This window comes from Callospermophilus lateralis, chromosome 4 (genome assembly GCF_048772815.1).
Source record: "Callospermophilus lateralis isolate mCalLat2 chromosome 4, mCalLat2.hap1, whole genome shotgun sequence".
Taxonomy (NCBI): domain Eukaryota; kingdom Metazoa; phylum Chordata; class Mammalia; order Rodentia; family Sciuridae; genus Callospermophilus; species Callospermophilus lateralis.
In genome coordinates this window covers 101,924,729-101,939,406 of record NC_135308.1, presented here as the reverse complement: position 1 = coordinate 101,939,406, position 14,678 = coordinate 101,924,729, and the positions used below count along the sequence as shown (strand labels likewise).

Here is a 14,678-nt window from a genome sequence, read left to right as displayed (position 1 = left end):
TAATGATTTCTTTTCTGAAATATGATTTCAAAAGCAAATGCACTGTTTCTTTTAATGGGACAGGTTATGTGACTAAAATACCCAATTACCTAATTTAAGGTAAAAATATCTGAAAAATTCTAATTGAACTCTCTATATTTTTCTATCTACCCAGTTATAAATTGTTTCCTAATCTATATTATAAAAAAATAGTTACCTACTATCTATAAAGTGATTATAGTCTGTTGCCCATCTAATTTTGTGAGTTGAATATATACCTCTGTATCTTCTATAGTAATACAGAATTGCTTAAAATAGTTGAAACCACATAAAGAATAATTTTTATTTAGGGGGATATTTTTTATTTGAAGGTAACAATGAATCACGTTTGAGTTGCTGATTACAAAAAGAATCATTTGCTTTTTCTTCAGAACACAGTTAACAGCTTCAAAAAGAAGAGGGAAGTGATTCCAAGTATTACCCATAAGGCCACTGGACTCTGGTGTGGACAGGATAATTCAAATTCTTGGTGTTAAGAGGATCAAGCACCAGATCCACCCCACACTTGCCAGCTGCCTTTTTCTTCTTTGGGATGTTTTCTCAAGGCACTGGGATGAAACAGGATTTTTAGAAAAGAGTGGAAATGTTTCCATTCACATGTCTTCTCAGAAAAAGTAAAATCTACTCGGAATCAGCAGCATTTGCTCTATGAAAAAAAAAAAAAAAAAAAAAAAAGTTTCCAGAACAAGCTGTGAGAATTGTTCCTTAAAGTCCTACACAGGTGTCCTCACAGCTGGGGCTACTGTTAATTATTCCAAGCATTTCTCATCCCGAGAACTTCAAAGATACTCCCTGACCATCCCAGTGCTCTAGGAAGTTTTTAACTCTGTCTTTTCACCAAAACATTTCCAATGTTTGGAAATATGGAAAATATCTTTCATCTTTTCAATTCCTCTGTGGTTAATCATATTATTTTTTTATTTCATATTTGGTCCAAGGCCATATTCTGCAAGTCTGCTTTGCAGGCAATCAAGTACATTCAGGCAGCTTTACCAGTGATCTTCAAGTTCAATAACTAAAACTCTGCATTAGGGTGAAAGCCAACAAACCTGTTTTCAGATCCAATTTAGACATTAACATAAATAAAATTTGAAACCCTCATTGCATACTTGAATTCTTTTTTGATTTGCAGGTAGAAGAAACAATCTAGAGAGGTACAAATTCTTCAGACCTCTGTCACTAGATTTTAGAGATCTTGAAACTTAAGGAAGAGTAAGTCATTTAATTTCGGAGCCATCTTGCAGTTAAGATACAACACCAAGGAATAGGATGTGCTAAGACAACCATTAGGGATTGACTGCCCACCCAGCAAGATTTTAGGGACATTGAAAAACCCTTGGATAAAGACCATAATGCCTAAAATCCTGAGCTCAAGATTAATCCATTCATTTATTCCAACATTCAATGAAATTGAACAGAATGTGTGCAGTTTACCAGTATCAATGCTGAAGGATAATAATTTCAATCAAATACCAAAACCACATTTAAGAACACCAAAGAATAAATAGTCACCCTAGCACATGAAAATTCTTTGAAAGTAAAAGGTCTAAAATTTTTTTTGGCAACACAGATAATAAAGTAATTCTGCTTGGTGGGTTGTAAAGGGCTTCAGGGCATGTAAAAGGATTTAAGGGGTTTTCCAGCTAGAGAAGAGCCTGGGAAAGAATATCAGATAGCAGGGAAAGAAAAGAAAAAAACTAAAGGTCGTAAGATAGGAAAGGAGAGGTGTTTAATGTGACTACATTAGAGGATCTAAAAAGAAAAACAATATTTAACGTAAAGGTTTTGAAGAATTCCTTTTGCTTCACTAAAAACTTGGATTCTGGAGAGTGGAGATGTAGCTCAGCAATAGAGCACTTGCCTAATGTGCCCAAGACCATGGCACCACAACCCATGGCACCACAAAAGAAGAAGAAAGCTGAATTTTAACCTGCTGACAATAGAATGCTAATGTCTTAGTTAGTCTTTTGTCACTGTCACCAAACCACACACACACACACACAAAAAAAAAAAAAAAAAAAAAAAACAGCTTAGAAGAAGGAAAGTTTATTTGGGATTTCAAAGGTTTCAATTCATAGACAGAGGATTCCATTGCTCTGGGCTCAAAGTGTGGCAGCTCATCATGGGGAAAGGACCCAGAGAAGGAAAGCTGCTCAGCTGATAGCAGGTCAGGAAGGAAAAACAGAGGAAGGGGCCTCAGGAATAACAACCCTTCCAGGGCATGCCCCCCAGTGACCCCCTCCTCCAGCCTTGGTGCACCTGCCTATAGACCATCCAGTCAGTCCATTCAAACTAGGATGGACTGATTAGGTTACGGCTGTCATAATCTAAACATTTCATCTCTGAAGATTCTTGTTTTGGGGGGATAGCTCATATCCAAGCCATAATAAGCTAATGAGGGGCCTTCAGCAAAGGAGTAAAAACAAAAATCCTCTAGTGGTGAGCAAAGTGATTTACAAATGATAGCAGGTAGGTAAAGGGAACATCGAGGAGAAAAATGGCAAAAGCTGGAGAAAGATTAAGGCATCATCTTCAGCTAAAGTTTAAATGGTGCTCAACATCTTCCAATGTTGCAGAGAAATAAGAAAGTGAAGAAGAAATTGCCAGATGGCTAGGATGATTAAAAGAAAAAAAGGAGGTTGAAAACCAGTAACACACAGCCCACTCTGACATTTTACCTAAAATCAACACTGTATCTCATTTTAAGATAAATTGTGATAATGTTACAGGTGCTGTGAGGAGGAGACTAGCAAGCACAGTTAGACCTCCTGAGAAGGACACCAAATGGCGTAATGCAGTGTGTGTAAATGGCATAGTCATGTGGGGGCCTGGTTTCCTTTTTTGGGAACTTAGCCCTCAATAAATCAAACCCAAGTTTATGTCTTAAAAGTTTACAATAAATATACCAGTGCTTAACACACTAAAGCTCAGTTGCATAAAGACATTCCCAGCCTTTCTTTTGTAAATTTAAACTGTATTTATTAATAATGGAAATCCAGTGGAATGACCAAAAAAAAATGATCATTTAGACAGAAAATAGAAAGGACTAGTGTATTAGCCAATTTTCTGTTACTATAACAAAATAGATGAGGCTGGATGCTTAAAAGAAGAGGTTTATTCAGCTCACAATACTGGAGGTTTAAAGGCATGGTACCAGAACAGTCTGGCTCTGGTGAGGCCTTCATGTTGGAAGGAATACACATTAAAGAGAGAGATCATATGGCAAAGCAGGAAGCCAGAGCCCAGGGAGGGGCCAATATTGCTGTTTTAAAACAATGCTCTAGAGAGAACTAGTCAGAGTCCAACAAAACTGCCTTGATCCTTTCCTAGGATGATGTCCTCAATAACCTCTAACTAGACCCCCTTTGCTTAAAGGTCCTGTGACCTCTTAAGATGGCCACAAAAATGGGGACTAAGTGTCCAATGTATAAACCCTTGGGCATATGTTAAACCATAACTTTTACCTCTTGTGACACATATACTTACAGGAAAGAAACAGAGAATTTGAGAAAGCTTCCATTATAATCTAGCACAAATTCAAGGCCAAGACTCAAGTTCAGAGACCGTACTCCTTCCTGAACCACAATGCTGTCTCACACCCCCAGATTCTACTACTTCACTAACCCATGTCATGATTTCTAAAAATGCATTGAACTACTTGTAGGATGATGGCAGAACTAAAATTAACCCATAGTGTCAATCCACTAAGGCAAGACAGTAATGTCCATTTACATCTTTAAGAACTGAAGTGGCAACTTCAAGGAAAGGTTTCTCAGGGGCAGAAAACAGCTCTTCACCTTCAGTCACTTGAGTGCAGAGAAGGGTCTTAGTGATCTTTTCTGTAACACAGAGCATATCACCTGGTACATATGAAGCAATGCATAAATACTTGTTGGATGAATGAATTAGCTCATAACCACATGGTTACAAAAGTCCCCCTACAGCTCTTCTTGCCTCTGGGTATTCATTTGGATATGTGAAAATCCACAAGCTTAAACCACCTACATTTCTTCATCTAAACTCATGTGTCTATACACAAAGGAATGACTTGAAACTTGGCAGCTGATAGCCTGGAGTTTCCCAGGGAAGAAATAGAAGGAACTAGTGCCGATTTCCCTCCTTGTACTGGAGAAAATTTACTTGTACAAACTTAATAAAATACAGTAGATACACAATAGTGAAGTCCCCAAATCTGCCCTTGGGGGATCCACTTGTATATACAGAAACGGAATAGTGCAGAGACTGAGGCAGAGCTGGTTTGGTCAGGTCACATAAATTTTAACTCCCAGGACAGAAATTTCAGCCAGGTCTCCTTGATTTCAGATCTATGCGTCTTTCAACTGTAACACACTGTTTTTCAAGATACTTTAAAATATACAATTGTATAATAACTGCATTATGTTGCTGAAATTACATTTGATTGAGAAGCATTAAATTATGTTTACAAATTTCACTTATTCATTTGAATAAGTATAATTGCTTTTAGGTCCTTCCTCATTCTTTCAAACAACCAGTCTGTTATTTGAACAGTTAAAATACACTTTAAAAATATGGGATGAGGATATTATTCTATTGAAGCATTCAGTGGTGTGTTCAGATTATTAAACAATAATTTGTCAAAAATACTACCTTCCCACTAGTTTTACAGATGACCTACAAAACTTGCAAATACTTCTTATAATGAACACATGAGGCCTGCAGCTTTGTGGGGTGTAAAGTGCCATCAGAAATACACAGAAGAAGCATCAAGTAGACCCGACTAAATATTTCAAAGTGTCTAGCTCTGATCTGCACTTAATTTTCCTCCTTTAACAGCTGTAAACTACTCTGCAAAACTTTAGCCAAATAAATGTGAGAGCTAATAAAGATTTTTACTTTAACTGTGCAGGGAGTGATGGCAAAAAATCCAGAAGTGAAAATATTACAGAACTAAAGGAAAGTATAATTACATTCTGGGAAGTAAGTTCCTTCTTCTAGTACTGAACTCTGCACCTCATGGAAAGCAGTACAATGTCACTGTTCAGTGTGAGAACTACTGCAAAGAAAAATAAAATGGCTTTTTAGTTGTGTTTCACTATGCATTTCAAGTTAAATATAGAAAAGACAAATATATATGTGAAAACACAGCTTTTTTTTTCCCCCAAAAGTATTGATGTCACAGACTCCTCTGGTCTCCAGAAGTGGAGAGAAGAATGGTAACCACCCTGCACCAGCACTGTTCTGTTACACAGCATTGGCTGGGAGCTGGAGGAAGGTGTGGGGCAAGATAGTGAACAAGGAGCCATAAATAGCTGTGCACCTTTTCGCATTCTTAGGTTATGTCTACAGTACCTGCTACCAACGTCACAGTAATAACACAGGAACAATGTTGTTGACAGCAGCAGAGAACTTTGTTCTCAGCTCTTTCCCATGTATGCATTAGGCATCCTAACATGATGATAACTACAGCAATGGTAGTAGCCTCTTTTAGAACTGTGTCCAAGTTTCTAATAGCAAAGAGGCTCTGTGCTTCTTTTGAGTCTTGAAAAGGCAAAAAAAAAAAAAAAAAAAAAAAAAAGCAAGCAAAAGATGCTTTTATTTTCATGCATATGAGTAAATGCCTAGTCTATGTGGATTCCTGTGATATTTCAAGAAGCTTCCTTGGCCTTTTCACTCTCCAGAGATAGACAGTTTGCTACCTAATGCTGCAAATCAAATATCAGAGCAGTTTTTCAAACAGTGAATATTTTCACAAATGTGGATGTGGGAATACTTAGAAACAGGGCAACAAGGTGGCTTGTGGATACTGAACACAAAAATCAACTTGTCTTCTGTGATATGAAAACTACAACATGAGCTTACTTTGTGACTGTGATATTTTTTATTCTTGCATAATTGTTAATTCGATCAGCTTTAGTACAATCTAGATTTTTAAAATGATACTTCTAGAGTTGTTGGGCTTTGCTTACCAATGGAAAAATTGTTATAACCAATATTTTTATGAGTATTAGTGAAGTCACTTTAACCAATAATAGGACCAAATCTTTAACATATCTATCTTCTTATTCAAATAAGTGATTTAGTAAAATTATGTTATTTTACATATTTTTGTTTGTTTGTTTGTTTTCTAAAATGTTTTTGAGTAGATCTTGTAACAATCAGTTAAAAGAGAAGTCCTCACAATATATTGGGGCAGTTAGGTCGTATGGATAGTTTTGTAATACTTGAAATATTTGTGTAGTCTACACTGCTACTGAATTTATTTGTTGCTCTAGGTTAAAATCAACATAGCCATTTGATATTCAAAAACGGAAAGAGAAAATCTATCAAATTTCATCAATCAACAAATTATTGATCACAAAACAGAACTCACTGTCTTTATTTTAAAACTCTGTTTTTCTGGCTCTGTGTATTTTAAATAAATTGATACATTTCTTCTTGATTTCCCATTAGCTGCACACCACTAAGTTTGATTGAGACCATATGACAGATAAGTTAAATAACTGACAAGCTTCAAATGTTTAACTTTTCTTAATCTATAAGGATCTTTTATGATACATATGCACAAGGCAAATATGCTCTTTGTTTAAATAGATATTAAGGTCACACACAGCCACATCAATGTTTATAGCAGCACAATATACAATAGCCAAACTGTGGAGCCAATCTAGATGTCCTTCAGTGGATGAATGGATAAAAAAAATGTGTGGCATATATACACAATGGAGTTTTTACTCCGAAATAAAAGAGAGTAAAATCATGGCATTTGCAGGTAAATGGATGGCATTTGGAAATGATAATGCTAAGTGAAGTTAGCCAATCCCCAAAAAACAAATGCCTAATGTTTTCTCTGATGTAAGGAAGCTGACTAATAGTGAGGTAGGGAGGTAGAGCATGGGAGGAATAGATGAATTCTAGATAAGGTAGAGGGGTAGGAGGGAAAAAGAGGGGGCATGGGATTAGCAAGGATGGTGGAATGTGATAGACATCATTATTATTGGCATCAACATACTTTATATACAACCAGAGATATAAAAAATTGTGCTGTATACATGTAATAAGAATTGTAATGCAACTGCTGTCATTTTTTTAAAAAAATCAATAAAAAAAGAAAAGAAAAGAAAAAAAAGTCGCACAAATATCCACTAAAAAAACTGACAGCAACTAAATATGATGTATTTATTTCTAGTAATTTTCCTTCTAAAATATTTTATGCTAATTAACAAGACAACATTATAGAAATATGCATGTCTAATTCATTTCCTAACTGTAAATGTGACCACAGTAATCCATTACAGTGATTTCATGTGTGTGGGATACACACACACACACACACACACACACACACATACAAATGCATCCTCACATAAAAGATACATTGAAAAATTCATATTGAAATAAGAAAAGTTTCAAGTCCTTGTCATTAATTGCTAATATATGCAAATCAAGGTGAATAATAATAGTATTACAGCTAGTAATAAATTCCATTTGGATTCCCATGGTTGATTTCTTTTATCTTAAAAATAAAGCTAGTCTTGCATACATTAGTAACATATTATATAGATTTTTAGCTCACCGGATTTATCAACTATAGTTTTTATAAAACTACAGAATTGCCTCTTTACATAAGCAAAAACTGAGTAATTAACAAAAGTATTGCCACATAAAAGTTCTTCTTCCTTCCTTTTAATGCAATATTAATGAAGTATCTATAAGATTATTACCCAGCTAGAATCTAGAATAAATTACTTTTAAAATTACCAGTACTTGTTTCTGTGGTCTGTGTGTGTGTGTGTGTGTGTGTAATTGAATGTATGTAATTCAGTTCCATCAGCCCTTCTAATAGCATAAAATATAAGTGTTCATTTTCTATTTATCTGGAAAAATTAAAATGCATTAGAGATAAGGCAGACAATAATGAGGACAACTTTTGTTTAAGTTATGCTGTTCTTTAAAATATAATGCACAAACATGAGTAGAAATAGAAAAATTCTAACTTTGGAAACTATAGCTTCTAAATGTTTTCAGTAGGCAAACTGTCAAGAAAAGCTGATAGCAACAGTGAAAGCAATCTGTGCTTTTTTGACTATACAACTGGAAGCAGAAAATCTTGATAAAAGAGAACTCTTTAGATTAAAAATACACAAACAAATAAACAACAGAAACCCAGATCTTCTTAGCCCAAGGTAACGCTTTTCTCTTCCCAAAGTGTCTAGTCAGCTAAGTTCTACACATTATGCGTTCTTCCCCCTCGCACCTCAGACAGAAAATTAGTGGCTCCTCCATATTCTTTGCTCTTATCCTGTATCAATGTATTTAAAATTCAACTTGTGTACAAATACTGAATAAGAATCTAAATCTTTATCCAAAGCTTAATAAAGAAAAATAGCTTCCACCCAGAGAGTTTATGTAGACATTCAGAAAGATAGTATCAGTGACTAAATAACAGAATAAACAGAATTTTTTAAAAAAATAGTGGAGTCAAATAAACCTTTCTAATTTCTACCTTTACCTTTACTAATACATTGGAAATAAATCCATTGACAAAAGCAACCTAATCATTTTGGTAATACCAAAGAATTCTATCTCAACTGGTTAATGAAACATACAAAGGAGAAAGATGGCAGTCTGCAGTAACCACAAATTCCACATTTTAGTCCAATATCACTAGCATAAAGGTATTTACTCATATCATCACCAAATACAATACATTGTATCATACTTGGGAGAAAATAAAATTTTTCCACCAACTTTTTTGCAGCAGGACAAAAAAGCTACTTTCCTATTTTTTTCAAACATTAAAAAAAAAAAGACATGGGATGATTAAATCATATTATACTAAGAAATGGTAAAGGTGAAGGCATTGTACAGAGATTTATCATCCTTTGAAATGTCACAAAATTAATTCTTTAATAACTGTTAAAGTATCTTTACAGTTCATGGAAGAGACAATTTATTAAAAGAGTTATTCATTAACACATTTGAAAACTTTAAGCATTTTAATCTTTTATTCTAATATCTATTAATTGATAAAGAATCATCATAGAGTTTCACATTTTGGTGAAGAATTTAAAAAGCAATACCTCCACTGCTGCATTAGATATGTATTCTAATAAGGCCACACCAAGGTAAAGCAATAAGCTTGGAAATTTCAAGTGTTTAAATATTTAACCTATAGGTCATGTGTAGCTTTTATTATTTTCTTACCTCAATGATTTTGTCATGAATCTCCAGGCCATCTGCTCTGTCAGCAGGTCCATTTTCTAATATTTTTGAAACATAAATTCCTTCAGTAGATGATTCTTTTTGATTATTCTATAAAAAAATATACTCATCAGCAGAAATAAATATGCAAGTAACATTTTTATAAAGGACAATTTTCTAAATGTAACATTGTCAGTCCTCCTTAAATATGTAACTCTCTCAGCTGGGAATTTGGCACTGAATTTTAACTTACTTAACATCAACCAATAATTAATCAGGATGACAGCTGTAAAGAACAAGTCCAGCAACTCTGACGAGATTATCTATTCACTTCACATTTTTGACTACACATAAAAAGCTCTGGGGAAAAGGGCACGTGCAAGATAAGATTGACTGGTTTCTAGGTTTTATTTCTATAATATCACACTTCTAAAGTAGTTATTAAATAAAAATAGTGATAAAGTTACAGAAGGAAAACAAAGCATATCCAGCCTGTATTGTACAATATGTTTGAGATGTGGTCTTACATTTGAAAATATGAGTTAGGCTTCAATGTGACAAATTTGGAAACAATTCTGATTATGTCTATTCACAGAGGTGAGTAGGAGCTTGCTCAAGTTTAAAATCCAAAAGATCAACACTGAACTGCAAGGAAATCCATTCAAAGCTGATCTTTGCTTGCTTCTAGTTTGATGTGCCTTGTGACTGAAACTCAAACATATGGCCATTTGGTTCAAATAGGACATTTTAGCCAATCTCAGGAAACCAATTATATTATAAAACTTTTTTAGAAAAAAATGATCATTACCTATGATAGATCATTATATAGTTTGAAATGTCATTTTACTTCATGGAAGGTAAAATAAAATAACTTCTCCTTAATTAACATGCCTTAACATGAGTTTTAAGAGACTACAAAAAAATCCAGTATCATCTAAATGTCAAATACCTAACTGGCATTTTTAAAAGTATTCCTTGGGGGAAAAGAGAACAAAAATGATATGACAAGACTTCTGTCTTTTTATCATGCATGGGGACCATATTAGAAGCAGAGACACAGTAATGGTGAGTTGCTAGATTTAGTAGCTGCATCGTAGACACAGGAGGAAACAGGACATCACCTTCCTAACTTGAAAAGCATATGGCCAGCAACCCTATGACAGTTTCCTTGGATGACACGTGCAATGCAGAATGCAAATTTTTTTCAAGGCAGTTTATTGCGTAAATTAAAAAATATAATTTATAAAAATTTTACTACCTTTTTCCAGCTATGGTAAAAATTAAGTTGATGTAGAATTTGAAGGATGTAAAAAGCTTAGCAACTTCAGTATATAAGCTTATAATATGCATTTTGAAAGCCACTGGTATCAATGTAGAGATCATTTTTCATTCAGTTAAGTGAAGAAGTTGATTTGGGAAGCTAAAAATATTTCAAATCAACTTTCTTTAATAAGGAGTTTCCTAAATAATTGTGAAAACAATCATCCCTTATTTGAATTTAACTGTTCATTCAACATGTATTATTGACTTCCCAGCCTACATTAATGTCTAAAAATTTGATTTAATAGATAGGAAGTATAATCAGACAATACAATCACCTAATATCAAACAGAAATTGTCTATACATATTACTGTGCAATAAGATTATTTAAGAAATTTGCCAATGGTGCCAAAAAAACATAAAATGTGGAATGTATCTCTCTTTTTTTAAAGCAGCTAGGAGAACCCAATCTGTTAGTCATTGATTTTTACTTTTCTCTAAAAGGAAATCTTGGTACGTACTGGAAATTTTGCATTAAGGAATACAGCATTTGATTACAAGCATAATTTTAAAGATGAAACTACTTGTTTTTCTGACCCTAAATCCACAAATGAAAGCTAAGACTTCTATTATTTTATAAGCCAAGAGAGTAACGTATTAAGAAGGTGGGTTACCTGATTTGGTCGACCTCCTATAATATTGAATCCCAAGGTGTCATTTTCTCTTTCTAACACGATGGTGAATGGCTTCTGTTCTCCATCCTAGAATATAAATATAAAAGAAAAGAAATACAAATGTGAAGCTATTTTAAAATGGTAAATAAATGAACATGTGAATAGGAGAAAAGCTTAAAATTAAGGGTTATTGAATGTGGCTGAGGGTTAATTTCTTCCTAAAAATATTTGAAACTATGTATTCAAAAGGAACAACCGTGCTTATGAAAAAAAAAGAAACTATTTTCAAAAATGAACAAATGGCTTTGTATTTTTACATATGCAGCTTTTATCCAAATGCAGCATCTAACTTTGCCTTCCCCATAATTTAAAACAGATTTCTGGTTTAACCTTACAGGAATTTTGTAATTTTCCCTTCCATGACAGAAAATAAAATAAATTGTCAGTGAATCTCAGAAAGATTTTTGTAAAATTTTCACTTTACAAAATTTTAAGGGATTAAATCTTGAGGAATTTAATAAATGCTAAGTAATATTTGGATTGCTTCTCTAATGTAGGATCTGTACTCCTAATATTAAATAATGACCCTATTTGGTTTTGCACAAATGTTGCAGAAGAAAAAAAGCAAAATTTTGCCAGGTAAAATATTATGTATTTCTTTTCTTATAGCCCAACAACAGTTAAATAAATAGGAATTATATCTACAACCTGTGTGTGAGTAAAGACCAATTTAAATGTAAGGTGAAACAGTACTGGACAAGATGAGTTTTATTCCTGGTTATAGATACTAATTTATCTTGGGAAATTAAATCCTTGTAAATTACTTCTGAATGATAATATTGCATAAGCTCCCAGTACCTTTTCCCAGGAGCTTTTCCCAGGCAGTGCACACAGCAGCCCCTACTGGCAGTGGAAAAATATTTCTGAAAAGCACTGGGAAACTGATAATTAATCTGCAAATCATTGGCAGTTGCTCCTCACTTCTCAAACCATTGCTTGACTTGTGTGGACTTCTCTGTCCTATAACTCTTAGATGCTGCTCCTTTCCATCAGACTTTGAAACCTGGGTTAGTAATGCAGAGTACATTTCTGGGCTTCTCTCTGGGTCCTCACATTTTGTAAATTTACCTGTATGTAAGCTAGAGAAAGAATCCTAACACCAAATCTTTTAAAGCATTGTAAGCTTTCCCTTATCAGGGTAGAAGCATTTTAGCCCTTCTCACTTCTTCTTCTTCTTCTTCTTCTTCTTCTTCTTCTTATTATTATTATTATTATTTTAATTAAAAGACAGGAACATCTAAACTCAGTGCCTGCGTTGGAGGCAGTACTACGCAATCAGTCCCAAATGGGGATCAGTCTGGGTTGCTCCTCCCCGGAGTACTGAAAAATGAAAACAGCTCCTTGAATGGAGTGCAAGTTCTGCTAAATCCCCGCTCACCATGGCAGCGGCCAACAATGTCAAACACTGTGCTGAAGTCCTCCAGAAGAGAAGTAACAGCTTTATAAACAAGCCTCTTCACACGGGGTGCTGCAAAGAGGCTTGTTTATGCCATCTGAAAGCGGGCGGTCCAGGAGAGCAGATCAGGGGCAGCAGCTTCGACAAAGAAGGAAAACAGCCCCAGCCAAGACTCTCAGGGCCAGTCTAATTGCTGATAGATGTAGCTGCTCTCAGACCAGGCTTCCCAAGTCATAAGCATGTTCACCCACCACCACTAACAACCTCCGGAGATTCCAAGGCAGGGAAAATTTTTTTAGGAAGAGTAAGGGTGATGAAGCTAGAAGGTCTAAGAAATCCCATCTTTCAACCTCCCAACCCCTGAGGTTGTCCTGGTCCTCTCTTTCCTCACAGTCCCTAAACTAAGTAAAGGGTAGTTGATTGATAAGGACAGTTTGACAGAAAAAGTAAGTCGTTTATGGGTAATGCCTTTCCCTCTGGGATTTGCTTCAGGCACATTGCCCGGACACAAAAGATAGGCAGAGATGATGGAGTGGGAGTGAAAGATGGGAAACAAGAGTCTGGATGGGAAAATGAGTTTTTCCAATTCCTACTTCTCAGGGAAAAGTTGGAATTGAATCTGTTTAACTCTTTCCAATCCTAACATAAACGGCAAAGGGTCATTCCTTTCATTTAGAAGAAAATGACCACAGAGGACATTCAGGGCGGGTGATGCTTCTTACTGCGTAGTAAAGAAAGATGCTTCCTCCTAAAGGAATTCTTAAGTATTCCTTAAGTATTCCTCTTCCTACCCCAATGGATCATTCTCAGAGCCCACTCCCTCTACGCTTACCCTGCGGTGGCCGCGGTCCAGGTCCCGGGCGAAGTTGCGGATGTGAGCCATGTACTGGGTGAACTTCTTCTGATACCTGCGGGCTGTGAGCTGTACCTCGCCCTGCAGCGCCCAGAGCTGTTCGAGCAGCGCCTTCTCACGTTGCCTCCAGACGAGGACCTGAGGCTCTGGCCCCGGTCCGCTGCTGCAGCGGCAGCCTGGTGACCCCCTGCCTGTGTCCCCGCCCGGGCGGGCCCTGGTCGCTGGCCTGCAGCCCCCCCGCGCGGGTACGTCCCCGCGGTCTCGGTAGCCGCCCCGGCCCAAGGCGCAGCCCGGGAGTCTGCGGCAGTGACTGGCTGGGCTGAAGTCACAGTGCTCGACGTGCTCTGCCAGCTCCTGCAGCCGGACTGTGTGGCCACAGCCACGCGCGCGGTAGTCGCACTGGATGCGCAGCTTCTGGATGAGGCTGCGCAGCGGCAGCACTCTATACAGCTCTCCTGGCGCCAGCGGTTGGCACTGAAGCGGGCACCGGCGTCTCCGCGCCGCCCAGGGCAGCAGGCAGCTGGCGCAGAAGATGTGGCCGCAAGGCGTGCACAGGGGATCCTCCAGCACCTGGCCGCACAGCTTGCACTGGAAAGCCGGGTCCACAGCTTCTGCAAAGCGCTCCAGGGCAAAGCCCATGTTATGGGCGGGGAAGAGTAGTCGGTTTAATCTGAGCCCCCTGCCTCCCCTGGGTTGCCCCTAGACAGAAATCTCACAGCGACCTTAGCTCTTCGAAGGGGAGGAGGAGGTTGAGAGGTGTAATCTCAGAGTTTGTTTGGCTTGAAGTTTTCAGGCTTCTGCTTGGTCCCTGACTTCGCCGTATTGACGCTAATAGAAGCCACCTCCAGCGACCCCAACCTTTTGGCTGCTTTGCAATTTATGATCTTTCAAATTTTGTCAGAGGGGAACTGAGGCTAGTTTACAATGGCCCTTGGGAAAGAGGTGTTCATTGCCTGAACAGGGAACTTCAAGAAGTCAGGGCTCTTCCCCTGGGCAGAGAGGGGGATAAGTCCAGGGCGGATATTTAAAAACTACTTTTAAATTCACCAGTATGTCTACTTCGTGAGAGTACTATCTTTGGTTTTCTACTGAATCTTCATAGGCTTGCGTCAAGTAAATCTTCTATTAAAGTTTGAAATAAATGCACGTTTCTTCTTTCAAATCTGTCAACTCCAAAATCGTCAGCTCAGAAGCTGCCACCTGAGAATATCA

The 14,678-nt window shown here is 36.9% G+C and overlaps 1 protein-coding gene across 1 annotated transcript in view; it reads right to left on the bottom strand.

Annotated features, from left to right (window-relative positions):
• Positions 1-14,105, bottom strand: part of Pdzrn4 (PDZ domain containing ring finger 4) — a 352,095-nt gene extending 337,990 nt beyond the window's left edge. Inside the window, exons 1-3 of the mRNA XM_076852772.1 lie at positions 13,446-14,105; positions 11,158-11,244; positions 9,226-9,333 (exon numbers count right to left, since the gene is read on the bottom strand). Of these exons, the coding sequence (XP_076708887.1) occupies positions 9,226-9,333; positions 11,158-11,244; positions 13,446-14,105 (855 nt within the window). The remainder of the gene's footprint in view (positions 1-9,225; positions 9,334-11,157; positions 11,245-13,445) is intronic.
• Positions 14,106-14,678: the final 573 nt, after the last annotated feature.